General features: G+C 42.3%; 1 protein-coding gene across 1 annotated transcript; it reads left to right on the plus strand.

Moving 5' to 3' along the window:
* The first annotated feature begins 1,678 nt into the window (after positions 1–1,678).
* Positions 1,679–3,939, plus strand: LOC134454817 (serum amyloid P-component-like). The gene is made up of 2 exons (XM_063205974.1): positions 1,679–1,694; positions 3,014–3,939. Exons 1-2 carry the CDS (start codon positions 1,679–1,681, stop codon positions 3,643–3,645), a joined length of 648 nt encoding a protein of 215 aa, XP_063062044.1. The 3' UTR covers positions 3,646–3,939.
* Positions 3,940–15,398: the final 11,459 nt, after the last annotated feature.

The following is a 15,398-nucleotide window of genomic DNA, read 5'->3' on the forward strand; positions in this document are numbered from 1 at the left end:
AGTTAGGCCTAGGTCTATATAGGCTATTCAAGATATTTAATTTAGACAGAATCCTTTCAAGCCGTGCAGCATCAACGTGGTCATATAGCCTACTGTCTGCACTTGTTCCGTTGCCTGCTTCATAGCAGAGAAGGAATGGCTTGCTGTTGTTGAGGATTTGTAACGTGGATTATCGAAACTGAAGACTTGATTTCTTTTATTGATACCTTTTTGTTTGGTATAATTACGGACAATGCAAATAACTGATTTTTGTGACGTTCGGACATTTTTGGAAGGAATATAATCGAATTAGTCCCGCCGCTTGGGTTATTGTTTTTCGCGTGCATGTGGATGAGCATAGGCTATTGAATTTGATTGCAGCCTAATAGGCCTACTGAACAGTGGACTGAAATTGAAAATATGACAAAGAGTGGCATTTTTCTCGGGTGCTATGACTTCTTGCTTTGCAAGAAGACAGTCTCCTCACTCCACGGGCAAAAAGCACCATGGTCAGACCCTGGCGCGCATGTAGGCAGACATGAAAGACTCACTACTCCACGGGCAAATATCGGGAAAAAATTAAGCACCACCAGCATGGACAGCTCCCCACGAGTCACTTATAATGGTTGGTCTTTTCCTGGGATTTGATTCATGTTGTTTGGGGGAAAATATTAAAATAGCCTTTGTAATGTTAAGAATATTTCCAAAGAGCCAAGATGGGGCTTAAGATCAATATGGGCCAGGTTTGTCTCCGTGCGTACACACACACACACACACACACACACACACACACTCTCTCTCTCTCTCTCTCTCTCTCTCTCTCTCTCTCTCTCTCTCTCTCTCTCTCTCTCTCTCTCTCTCTCTCTCTCGCCACAGACCCACGCAAGTGCAAGACAAGTTTTCACCTCCTCGTGAAGTGTTTAGACCTGGCCTATTTAATGTCGCTGTAAATTGGTGTAATGTAGCAGAAAGTGCGAGACATTCGTTGGACTCGTTGCACGCAACAAGTTGTGAAATTATTTCTTAACGGTTTTAACCGCATCATTCGCGACTCTCGAGCAGTTTGAGAACTGAGAAGAATGAGAGAGAGAGAGGGCAGTGACTATACCATGTCACTGAGACTATGTATGTGTGCTGCGCCTACTGAATCCAAGTGCAGAAAAAACATATCCATATAGATTATTACATAATGCACCATGTTATTACATTTCCATCAAAAAAAAAAGTTGCGGCCGCATTCCGTAATAAATTTCGCATTTTGTAATAATTTATTACAAGATGAGAAAAAAGTTATTACGAAATGCGTTCAAGAAATGTATTACGAAATGCGTAAATTATTACACAATGCGGCGATTGTCACCACATTATGTAATAATTTGTTACATTATTACATATTGCACCGTTATTACATAATGCGGCGCTACACTGGGCGTCATCTGAAATCTTGAAAACCTACCTAAAATCTATAAGATAAGGCAAAACAATAAAAACTTTATCAAAAAATGCTGTGTTCAACCCCACGGCTCCCAACGATTTGTCTCTCAAATTTGGAATAACAGGCTTTTGGGTCAATGCCCTGTCCCCAAACATGCATGGCCCTACCCCCACTGATGACCACCGCCAGTCATTGTTAGCATCATACCATGTCAACAAACACAAAAATAAGTATGGTATAAGGCAGTGTTTCCCAACCAGGGGTATGTGTACCACTAGGGGTACGCGGGTATACCTCAGGGGGTACACGGAAAAATGTAATAATAACAGATATATGGAGTATAGTCACAGTGGTATATAGAGTATGAGAGAGAGGTACTTATCATACGACAAAATGGCTTAGGGGGTACGCTGGGCAAAAAAGGTTGGGAAAGACTGGTATAAGGTATTAGGGCAGCATAACATTAAGAGGGGCAGAAACCTGTTGTAACCTATGGCTGCAGCACATCCAACATAAAAGGCTCAAAATCTTGAAATGCTCAAGGGACATCACCTGGCATCATCTGGAATCTTACTAGATACACCTTGGGCAAACTGCAAAGCCAGGTTCAGCTGATATTTGGCTTTCGGCTCCCAGACTATTAGCCAATAGTGAGTGAGTAGTCAGTGACTCCCCTCCAGGGAACCTCAGTTCAGGGAAAAGATTCAAGACACATTGGTTGAGCTACCTTTAGACACAGCAAGTCTCTATCACATTTGCTACCATGAAAACCGAAGTTGCAAGCAAAGTCCTTATATTGTTGGTTGTATCTTTCACAAAATCTTCAGCAGAGAGAAAAGGTAAGACACATATTGTCATTTCTGAATACAGTATTGTCTTCCATTGTACTCTTCATCACCATTCTTCTCCCAGAACTTATTTGTACATAAACTGTGTGGAGTTATAGTACAGCTTATCTACAGTATATACAGGCTTTTCTTTTTATGCCCCATACCTATGGAATGAGTTGCAGAAGATATTATGTATGGACTCTCTGCCCTCATTAGAGACGTTTAAGAGGGAAATTAATACAGTATACACAGAGGAGTGTCATTGTTTCTGACTATGCAGCACATAGGCTACTTTTTTATCTCATAATACGTTTTATGTAAACTTATTCTTCTTAATGTGTTTTTTGTACATTTATTTCCCTTTTTGTCTATGTGTTTGTCTGTGTCTGTAACTATATGTATGCTGCCATTTTGACCAGGACTCCCTGGCAGAAGAGACTCTAGTCTCAATGGGACAATCCTGGCTAAATAAAGGATAAATTAAATGAAATGAAAATACATATCAGTATTTTCTGCAGTGTACACCCACTTACCTGCACTAGCTGTACAACTGCATTCAATGAATATACTGCTGTACATACAACATGTATCATGTTCCACGTCCGCTATTTGCACTTCTGGTGTGCTAAACAGCATTTCCTTGTCGTGTATTTATACAACAGCAATGTTAACAAACGTTGAATCTAATCTAATCTAACACTGCATCAGATATGACATTTGAAATGACTAATTACCACTGTGTTGTTTCACTGCCGACTTGATTCCACAGATCTCACAGGAAAGATGTTCACTTTTCCTGCGGAGTCTAATACTGCTCATGTCGTCCTGGTACCACCAACCCAAATCAGGACCCTAACCGCTGTGACTGTCTGTCTGCGTTTCTTCTCTGATCTAACCAGTAGAGCTCAGCCCCTCTTCTCTTTAACAACCCGGGCAAATATAGATAACGTATTCCTCATCATGAAAGAAACCAACAACAACTACAACATATGGGTGAACGACATGTATGTGACATTCAAGGCAATGGAGGACATTCAAAATCAGTGGAATTCAGTCTGTGCTACTTGGGATTCCAAGACAGGCCTAGCGCAGCTTTGGGTCAACGGCAAACCAAGCGCAAGAAAAGGAGTGAATCGTGGACGCACCATCTCGGAAGAAGCCAGTATCGTCCTGGGTCAAGATCAGGACAGTTTTGGAGGGGGATTTAATAAAGGGGACTCTTTTGAGGGCATGCTCACAGATGTTCACATGTGGGATTCGGTTCTTTCTTATTCTGAGCTCGCTTTGTACATGAACCGCATTCCACTGACACACAATGGCAATGTGATCAATTGGGAGTCACTGGACTTCACTTATGAGGGCTATGTGATTGTAGAGGACCAAGTGAGTAGTATGATTTGAAAAAAGTGTGTTTGTAAAAGTAAGAGTCAGCTCTGTCTTTCTGTCAGTCAGAGTTCAGTTTAGGAACCAGCTCAGAAGTAGGGTATGAAATTCTTATAATATAGGCCTACTTTGAAACACTTGTAAGGTTGGTTTTCAGATCATGGAGCACACAGTTACATTTGATTACAGACTACTTTTTTAAAAGCCTGCCCTGAACACTTCCAAAGTAGGCCTTGATATAATCTCAATAATGTTCAAATACTTGGTTGTACTTTTGGCTTTGTATCAGACAACATGTTACATTGTTTTAAGTAAGTAGATACTGTATTTTCTTTATTTTGACAATTAACATATTCAAGCTCATCAAAAATAATCATAATCTGTAGCGAAGACTTTGTCTCATTTTACTGTTATTCTCTGTTCCTTTTGCCAAGTTTTCACCAGAGAATTATTTGACATCTGTAGTAGGGGGACACATCTTCAAGGTTGCCTCGAATAAGAAGCATATTGGTGGTAGGACTTCACCTATAATGGCTATATTATTGTAGAGGATCAAGTGAGTGGTATGATTTGGGGAAAAAAGCAAGTTTGGGTTTGCATTTGAGAAAAAAACTTGTATTTTGTGTATTGAATAATTGCGCATATATATATATTTTGTACACAAAGGGGATGATTTTGCATTTGGGTTAACTATTGATTGCACCATAGTGTGCATTTAGTTATAAATCATCTGTCTGTAACACATTACTGAAGATGAATCTTGGTGAAGTTTTGTGACCAAGATCGCTTTTGGGGGAAATGCTATTTAAAATGAATTTTTATACGGTATTGGCTTTGTATGGTTTTAAATCTGAACTTTTCAATTCATAGATTAAAACACTGACCTTTATCAACATCCAACACTTAATATGTCATGTTAATCCAAATATTGTACAATTGTGCATTAAAGACCATATTCACAAGACACGTGGTGGTTTTTTGTTGCCACACCATTAATCACTTGTAGCCGGGCAATGACAGGCAATGGCCACGTTTAGGCCTACAGTTTTTTAATTTACATTGAATTTTCACTAAACTCCAAATTGTGAAGTGTTTACATGATGTTTTCAAAGCAGAATTAAGCTTTATTCAGAATTAAATTGGTTAAATTGAATTCTGAAATAAAAGTCTCATGTAAACGAGGTCATTGTAGGCTTCATCCTGTGCATGGGTTAGGATCCCCAGAGAAGTGGCAAACATGTTGCTCAGAAACCAAATTTGATTTTAATTGACTGTCACCTCACCAAAATGGCAAGGGCCAATTTGTAATACATTATTAAAGGTGCTGTGTAATTGAGGTGTAGTACTACAGATATAAAGTATTTTCAACTTACTTCCAACTTTCAGCTTTTCACTTGCTGAACTGCATGCATTATGGGGCTACACACATGGACATACCCACACATTTGGTCCTTGTGTGTCTCTGTGCCAAATGCACGCTTACAGGGTTTTTTTATTTTATTATTGTAACCCACCTCTGATTTGTTACCAGACACACCGCATACACACACAGCATGCATACACAACAGTGCACAACCAGTAGCGGCCGGTGGCTGGGGAAACAGGCAGGGCAGAAATTTTGGCGATCAAGTCCATAATAATTAAATCAATACGGTATCATTTACGAGTTGCATTGCGTGTATAGGCAAGACAGGAGAGCGTTTTCCCATAGTGTTTGGTGTGTTAGTAAAACTCCACCTCCCGTGATACACCGCACCAGACATGCGCGTTATCTCTTCAACTTCTGTTCTGAAGAAAGCTGGTTTTGACAGTTCTCTCCACGCAGCTAGTTATCTTGCTCATTTAAGCAGAGTGACTGCATACACATGTTAAGACATTACAAGAAAAATGCTTTGTCTGCTCGCGGAGTTGGAGTTTGCGACAAGCAACACGACACGAATATGCACACCACGCAACCGGGCAGCAACAGCAATCAGGAAAAGGCTAGCACAGCACAGCATCTCGCCTTCACCGTTCGTACATTACATTGATGCAACCAAAGCCCTGCAACACTATTCAATTCAGTCAGTCGTCCCCTTGCTGCCGGTTTAAATGCACCACAGAACCAAATGCCATCAATACCGGGAAAGGACGTGCCTATTTTCGAAACGAGTAGCCATGGTTAAAACTTAACAGGGGAGCTCACTATCCAACAGACTCGCTCCTGTTCTGCAATGCTAGGCAGGACCGGGTGCAAGTATTTTTTTTTAGCTTTTTCGGGGACACAGCATAAATGAAGCTGTCAACAACATCCCAAGCTCAATAAGCTCAGATATTTCATTAAATAACTTCCAGTTTCCCTATTTCACAAAGACTTGATTCATAATCCCTCGCGCTTTGTTTAAACTATATAGTAAGCCCAACGCAGCTTCTCAGAGAATGTCGTCAACTAGTCGGCTAGTCGTGGGGGTAGCAGCAGCAGACTTTACGAAGCTACACATTTGCTTGCTGTCTCAACATTGCAAGCCCTCAAAATGCATTAAATAACAGACAGTTACCCATTATGCAAAGACTTCGGTCATAAAACCTTAGACTTTGCAATAGCAAATATACAAACTGTACCTACCCCAAACGTGAATCCTTCACCAGCCAACACATATCCTTCGTCAAATCTGACATGGTTATCCGTTTAATCCACCGATTTTGTGAGGGAAATTTGCGGCAATGGAGTTAATAAAATCCCACAGGTTAGAGATGAGCGGAGTAATATGTTTGTTGTGTCTTTTTCAAAGCAGGCAGGGCCACCAACGTGTCATTGGTCAGGGCAGATCATACATCTGCCCTGATAGCATCCATAAAGTCGCGCTTATGTTATGATATTATGCTAAGTAGGCTACAGTGCTAATTTCGTAGAATGGGATCGGGGCGAGGGGGCCGGGCTTAGCTGAGGCGCTGAGAAATCTGCCCAGGCCCGTGGCCATAGACCCTAACGTTAAACAGCCACACTGGGTGTAAACTAGACTTCTCAACAAAAATAAAACCCGATTCCACTCGCAAAGATTGTCACAAACCAGAACATTGATGTAATACGATTCCCAGTGTGATTGAGGTTGCAATACATATTTTATCTAGGATTTCTGAATGGATCTACTTTTCTCAGAGGAAGAATCTTTGGAGGGGCACTGCCCATCTGCCCTTAATGAACCGGCCGCGCCTGTGCACAACACACACGCAGAGGTAGAGCTGCTCCAGCTGTGCAGCTCGCGGTCGGCCCGTTGCTAGGCGACCACTTTGTTTAACGACTTTCACTTCTCTTGATTCTTGACTGAGACCTCCACGCTTTTTGATTCTCTGAACTTTCATTAATTGATCTTTCATCTTTCACACTTCCACCTTCTTTCAATTTCCCACACTTCTTTTACTACCTACCACTATCAACTTTTCTCTTCGGACCTTTTCTCTATTTTTGGATTTGAAGACTTTTGATTTCAACCGTGAAACTCCGGTGAGTTGTTATTAGCATTTCGCTAATAACATTTAGCCATTTCTAAAAACCAATCGGAGCTTTTAGACTGTTATGTAATGAATGAAACGTTGTTTCCATATTTTTAAGATACTGATATCGTATTGTATTATTTAGGAAGATAACTGTAAGTAGCACTTCTATTATTTTGTGAATAGAAGACGATAAAAGTACAGTAATGTTGATAAGATTTGTATTATAACTTTGCTGTATCCCTAGTAATTGACTGTGATATTCAAAGGTAATTCGAGAGATATGAACCCCTAAGTCTCTTGTGGCGATATATTTTGTTGTATTTTTGTATCTTTTATGTAATTCATATATGAATCAGTTAAACGGACATTGAAATGAAATCCTCGCGACCAGCGAGGAATTGTTGAATGGTTTCTAGAATGGGCTCGCGTAGCCGCGGCCCATATGATGTTGCCATAAGCATCAGTTATTGTATGACGAAGACTGATTATTGATTTTTATCACTGCTGTATGCAGATTGGTTTTTTAAGTACGCTTTGAACCCTCAACCCTGATTGAACCCTGAACCTGATGGCGAGCCTACCCTGTGAACGACGTCCCTGACCCGCGACCAAACCCTTGAAGACTGGACCCCCTGCCTTTCCCCAGATAAGCGTCACATACATTGATACAAATACACTCGACACTCCCTCGGACTATTTCCCTCCTTTTATTTTATTTATTTTCCCTTCCACGGACATTACAAGTTTCCTTTTTTAATCTTCATGGACATTGGCCATTTTATTATTTTACAGAGCTCTGATTTTATTTATTTATTTTCACTATTTATTATTTTATTGTTTTGGGTACTTTAATACAGCTACAAGCTGAATACTTGAACGTAACTCCCTCATTATTGATTAATAAATACTGTAATTGTTTTCTTGTATATCGACTGTTGTTTGTCAGATCATTTGCTTCTCCAGTAGCGAACCTATAGTCTCTAGGCCCAAGGATATTTCCTCTCCCGTTCCTCTCCTTCTAACTCCCTCCTGTAGAATAATACTTATAACTCTTGTAACCCATTATAGTAGTGGTGTAGTGGGGTTACACAAAACTTGGCGAGCCCTGCCAGGAGAAGCACTGATTTGACATTCAAGTGGAATATACACTGTTATTTGCATAATAGGTATACTCTTATTTTCTAATTCTATTCTATCCTATCTATTTCTTCTTGAACTCACATCTATTTATTACTGATACTGATATCTACTGATACACATCTATTTATTACTGATACTGATATCTACTGATATACACTTATTTATTACTGATACTGATAGTTACTGATACACACTTACTTGTACTGATACTGATATTCACTTTCATATTATTAACACTGTATTACTGATACTGATAGTTACTGATATACACTTACTTGTTACTGATACTGATACTGATACACACTTTCGTAATACTAATACTGACAGTTACTGATTGTTGAAATATCTCTTCATTTTATGTAAACATGGAGATAATTGCACAACAGAATATTAAAATCCCTAACTCTGTCTTAGTTAGTGGGTTATGTGATGACGACCTTGATGGAGAATTTTACACATTTTTAGAAGAAAATGGACCTTTCTCACGTATCATTAATATGAATAGCACTGACTCTGAATTAAAAAACACTGCCATTGTTGAATTTGACTCAGGGCTTACAGTACGCGAATTAGGGCCATTACCTCTTTATAGAGCATCCCCACTTGATCCCAACAAAGTATATTGCGTTCAACTTCTTTCTAGTGTATACTCCAAATATGTAAGTAGTAGTATAACTAAAACTTATCTGAATTCACTGAAAGACATTGCTGAAATGAGCGGCCTGGACTTGCAGTCACTTCTGCAGAGTGAGCTTTCCCATCTCTCAGTTTCCTTGGGAGCTGGAGCCCAACCTGCCTTGGCATCCACAGTCGAGAGTTCAGGTGTATCCACAATGCAGAGCCCCGCCGGAACTTCCAAAAGCTGCCATACACCTCTGGACCGACACAGTACAGAAGACGGCCCCTCTGCCATGGCAGCTGACGTACCTGGTGCCATTCACTCTGCAAACCAGCTGAACTCTGATGGTTCCCCACTCCACAGACGACCCTCCTATACACCCCCTGTGAGTGAACTCATGACCCCGGAAGTGCAGAAGGTGGTGGTTGAACACGTCATTCGAGCCAACGACTCTGCATCTTCTCACAGCAGTGCGAAACTGAGGTCTTTTTCTGGTAGAATTCCCATTCCCCACCATGAAGTGGATTACGAAACATGGCGCAACCACACCAAATTCTTGCTGTCTGACCCCAGTCTGTCCTCACGGCATGTCACAAGAAGGATTGTGGAGAGTTTGCTTGCACCAGCTGCGAATATGATCAAGCGCTTAGGTCCCCAAGCAAATGCTCAGGCCTACCTACGTGTTCTGGACTCTGCGTATGGCACAGTGGACGACGGTGATGAACTCTTTGCCAAATTCCTCAACACCCACCAGGATGCAGGAGAGAAACCCTCTGCTTACTTAAGCCGCCTGCAGACAGCTCTCAACCAGGTGATTCAAAGAGGAGGTTTGCCACAGAGGGACCATGACCGTCAACTGTTAAAGCAGTTTTGTAGAGGCTGCTGGGACAACACTCTCATCAACAGCCTACAGCTGGAATTAAAGAAAAATGCTCCACCTCCCTTCTCTCAACTTTTGCTGCTCCTCCGCACTGAAGAGGATAAGCAGGCCGCAAAGTCCATCCGCATGTCTCAGCACCTGGGCCTCCCTCGGCCCAAAGTCCAGTCTAAAGCCCACTATGTCTATGACTGCAATGACGATCTAGACTCTCAGCTCAAAGACACACTCTCTGCCGGTGAGAAACAAATGAAAAAAGAAATAGCCGAACTGAAAGCTCAACTTGCATCACTGAAAGCTTCACAGTCCGAGCAAAACAAGAACACCGCAATGCAGAAAAATGAGTCCAAAAGACACAAACCCAGCTCAGCCCGAACTACTGACCAGCCCTCATTTGCTGAGACCATGTCCAAGAGACCGAAACCTGGCTACTGTTTCAACTGTGGAGAAGATGGCCACCTCTCCTCAGTGTGCAGTGACCCAGCAAATCCAGTGCTAGTTGACACAAAGAGGAAAGCACTCAGAGAGAAACAGCAAGCTTGGGACATAGCCCATGGTGTCTCACGCTCTGCACATTTAACCCTATCGCGCCGGATGCATCATATATGTCTCATCAAATTCAAAGCCCTCTCCACGCTGACACAAAAAAAAATCGATCTGAAAAACATCCTGCGTGTCATTTCCAAACGTCCTGCAGTACACGGAAACCGCCACAAGAGAGCAGCGGTCGACAACAAGTTGACCACAGCTCGGCGAAAAACAGGAAAATGGGGTAGAAGCGGTTTCCCTGACCGACGCTGAGATTTCGTCAAATTGCATAAGGTTTGTGTACAAATTTCCGAAATATAACTTTACATCCTTTCATTTGAACACTTGCTTTGTGCAATTAAGCAAGGAAGAGTTTATATTTTTACACCGTGTTGCAGAGAGATCGTGCTAAAACTGATGAGACATATAAGCACCATCCGGCGGTGGCAGGAAGTCAGCCATCAATGCATTTGCTCCATAGGGAAACTTACAAAGCACACCACGACGATCGTTTAACAAAACACACAAGTTGTTTTACTTCAAGACAAAGATATTGCCTTAAGAAACAGGTTTTACTTGCAATTTTGAAAATGTAATGCAAAATGTTGAAATTATGATCTCGTAAAAAATGCATTGAAGTGAATGGAGAAATGGTCCAATTGTAGTAATGGACCCATATATTCAAATTACACATCAAAAATGAATAATGATCTATATTACACTCATAAATAGGTTGTTGAGCATTCGATCAGCTATGTTTTTACATAGATTTAAAAAAAATTACCCAACCAGGCTGTGGGAAATGTAAAATATGGTCCTGCTAAAACAAGGATAGGCTTAAAAAATGGCAGGATCTCACTAAATATTTAAAGATAATCCTCAAATTAAATTGTCTGACAACTTTTTTAAATTAAAAAAAAGTTGTAAATGCATTAAAAGTCATTTTTCAATGGTCATGAAATTGAAATTTTCATTCATTAAAAGCCTGATGCATCATATATGATGCATTAAATATCTCAGCGACCTTAACAAAATTTTGAATTTTTTTTTTACATTTCTTATAAGGGACCAATATTGAAGCAAATTCCAAAAAATTAGAATTTTCTCTCATTGCTTTCATGGTTCAGGTTTCACAGGGTTAAACCAACAGTAGTTTCTGTTATGGGGCAAACGGAAACTGAAACAACCCCTGCCTCACCAACACCCCAAACCCCCCACTTCACAAAGACACCAAGAACCAAAGCAAGACTCTGTTATGCAGGCTCGAAGCACCAGTCCCACCTCCCAAAAGGGCTCATTGGTCAGAAATGCACAGCAAAACTCACCATATCAGGCATACAGTGCAAAAGCTTGCTGGATACCGGTTCTCAGGTGACAACAGTATCTCTGTCTTTTTATGAAGATCACCTGTCCCACCAACCCATCCATCCCATGAGCCACCTCCCTCAAGTTGAGGGAGCTAACGGGCAGACAGTTCCATACCTTGGGTATGTAGAGATTCATGTGAAGTTCCCCAAAGAATTCATCAAGTCTGCACCTGAAATAGACACCCTGGCTCTAGTCATCCCTGACATCCGCTCCAACAGTGACATACCTGTCCTCATTGGCACCAACACACTGGACCTGCTTTATGATGAGCACTGTGATTCCCCTACCACCAGCTTGACTTCCACTTTACACGGATACGCACAGATACTGAAAATGCTGGCATACAGAAAGACACAGCGAGTTAGTGGACATCTTGGAACAGTAACACTGAGAAGTAAAGTGCCCAAAGTCATCCCAGCTAGAGGAAGAGTTCCACTGGAGGGTCACGTGAGCAGCAGCAATGTCAACACTGAAAGCTATGCCCTGATAGAACATCCAACCACGTCAACTCTGCCAGGTGGAATCCTTGTAGACTCTTGCCTCATCACTTTGCCATCTCAGCACTCCTTCAAACTTCCTGTCTGGGTGCGGAATGAAACAGAGCATGACATCACTCTGCCCATGAACTGTGTCATTGCTGAGCTGACCATCCCCCATGAAATCCTTCCCAGTCCCCCTCCGGAATTAAATCAGACCGAAACAGTCAGATGTTGTCAGCTGTCCTATCAGCAGCCATGTTCAGCTGAAACACCTGATTTAAAGTTTGATTTTGGTGACTCCCCACTCTCAGAGCCCTGGAAGAAAAGAGTCACAAACACCCTGAGCCACTTCTCTGATGTCTTTGCCCATCATGAATTGGATTATGGCCATGCAACCAAAGTGAAACATCGCATTCAGCTTCATGATGACACTCCATTCAAACTGAGGTCAAGGCCAATCCACCCCCAAGATTTTGAAGCTGTGAGGAAACACCTGAAAACACTCCTTGATGCAGGAGTGATTCGTCATTCAGAGTCCCCCTACTCCTCCCCAATTGTTGTAGTCCGCAAAAAGAATGGAGATGTGCGGCTATGTATCGATTACAGGAAACTCAATTCCTTGACAGTACGTGATGCCTATGCACTCCCCAATCTTGAAGAAGCCTTTTCAGCCCTTGCTGGATCCAAATGGTTTTCAGTGATGGACCTCAAGTCTGGTTATTACCAGATTGAAATGGAGGAGCGGGATAAAGGAAAGACAGCTTTTGTATGCCCGCTGGGGTTTTATGAGTTTAACCGTATGCCCCAGGGGATTACCAATGCACCCAGTACTTTTCAAAGATTGATGGAGAGATGCATGGGAAACCTCAATCTGAAAGAAGTGCTTGTATTTTTAGATGACGTCATCGTTTTTTCTAGCACTCTAGAAGAACATGAAAGCAGACTTTTACATGTACTCCAACAGTTAAGAGAACACGGCCTGAAGCTCTCGCCTTCAAAGTGCAGCTTTTTTCAAAGCTCAGTGCGTTATTTGGGGCATATCGTTTCAAGCAAAGGTGTGGAGACTGATCCTGAGAAAGTCAGTGCCCTCCGCACGTGGCCCAGACCCCAAAATCTCAAAGACCTCAAGTCATTCCTAGGCTTTGCGGGATATTATCGTCGCTATGTGAAAGACTAATCCAAAATCATCAAACCCCTGAATGACCTCACAAAGGGCTACCCACCCAACCAGAAGGGAAAGAGAGCGACAACAACCTCTGGACCATACTTCAATATCAAGGAGCCATTTGCAAACCGCTGGACAGATGAATGTCAGCAAGCTTTTGAAACCATCATAGAGAAACTAACATCAGCACCTGTACTTGGATATGCAAATCCAAAACTCCCATATGTCCTCCACACGGATGCGAGCACCGTTGGGCTAGGTGCTGTCCTCTATCAAGAACAAGATGGTGAAATGCGAGTAATTGCTTATGCAAGTAGAGGACTGTCCCCCTGTGAAAAACGCTATCCAGCTCACAAGCTTGAATTCCTTGCATTGAAATGGTCCATAGCAGAGAAATTTCAAGATTATTTGTATGGCAACACATTCACTGTAGTGACAGATAATAATCCTCTCACCTATATTCTGAAGTCTGCCAAGCTTGACGCTACCAGTTATAGGTGGTTAGCAGCCCTTTCCACATTCGATTTCAACATCAAATATCGTGCTGGGAAGTGCAATCAAGATGGCGATGGTCTTTCCAGACGACACCACGATACTCTGCCAGACGACCATGGTTCTCTCAAGGAAAGGGAACGGATAGAACAATTCACCTCTCGTCATTTACCTCCAGCCCCTGACCAGAGCCTGTCTGTTGAGACCATACATGCCCTTTGTCACCGACATCTCTTGAGTGACGCGGATGATAACCTGCCCTCCATCACCCTGGTAGAATCTCTTTCACTCCATGCCGATGCAGTGCCAGATTTGTACGAGGAGGACATGGCATTTGGCTGTCCAACCTTACCTACCTACAGCAAGGGAGAGCTCCGTCACCAACAGAGAGCAGATCCAGTCATAAGCGCTGTGGTTGAGCTTTTGGAGGCAGCCAATGTAGCGAAACCCAATGTGAATACAGAATCCTTGGAGTTGAAGCTATTGCTGAAACAATGGAAAAAACTGGAAATGAGAGATGGTCTTCTTTATAGAACTCGACGGGCCGACAATACCATTACCTTCCAGTTTGTGCCCCCCAAAACCCTGAGACCCACCATTCTCCAGTGCCTTCACGATGAGATGGGGCACATGGGCCTGGAAAGAACTGTAGATTTAGCCAGTTCAAGATTCTATTGGCCCAAAATGGCTGAAGATGTGGAAAACAAGATTAAAACATGTGGACGCTGTGTGCGCTGTGTGCGGAGGAAAACACCACCTGAGAAATCCGCACCCCTTGTGAATATCCAAACAACTCGTCCCATGGAATTAGTATGCATGGATTATCTGTCCTTGGAGCCTGATAGCCACAATACAAAAGACATCTTAGTCATCACCGATCATTTTACAAAGTATGCAGTGGCTATACCTACCAAAGACCAGAAGGCTACCACAGTTGCCAAAGTACTCTGGGAACAGTTTCTAGTGCATTACGGGTTTCCTGAACGCCTACTGAGTGACCAGGGCAGGGACTTTGAATCCCAACTGATCAAAGAATTGTGTGTCCTTGCTGGTATCACCAAAGTACGCACCAGTCCATATCACCCTAGGGGGAACCCAGTTGAGCGTTTTAACCGAACTCTTTTAAGTATGTTAGGTACCCTGACAGACAAGAAGAAAAGTCACTGGCGTGACTATGTGAAACCCCTGACACATGCTTATAATTGCACTAAGAATGAGGTGACCGGGTTTAGCCCATACGAATTGATGTTTGGGCGCCAACCAAGGCTCCCTGTAGACATTGCATTCTGTTTGCCTGCTAAGAAGTCCGCTCACAAGACTCACTCCCAGTACGTTAAAAGTTTGAAGTCCTACTTGAAAGAAAGCTACAACATAGCCATCACCAATGCTAAGAAAGTAGCTGACAAGAACAAAAAGAGATTTGATTTAAAAGTGAGAGAGTCATGTCTGGAAGTCGGAGATCGAGTTCTTGTCCGCAACCTCAGACTTCGTAACAGGCATAAACTTGCTGATCGATGGGAGCCCAATGTGTATTTCATACAGAAGAGAGCAGGAGAGCTGCCAGTCTACACGGTGTGTCCTGTGGGCCAGGATGGCCCAACACGTACTCTACATAGAGATCTCCTG

Source organism: Engraulis encrasicolus, chromosome 8 (assembly GCF_034702125.1).
Source record: "Engraulis encrasicolus isolate BLACKSEA-1 chromosome 8, IST_EnEncr_1.0, whole genome shotgun sequence".
Taxonomy (NCBI): Eukaryota; Metazoa; Chordata; class Actinopteri; order Clupeiformes; family Engraulidae; genus Engraulis; species Engraulis encrasicolus.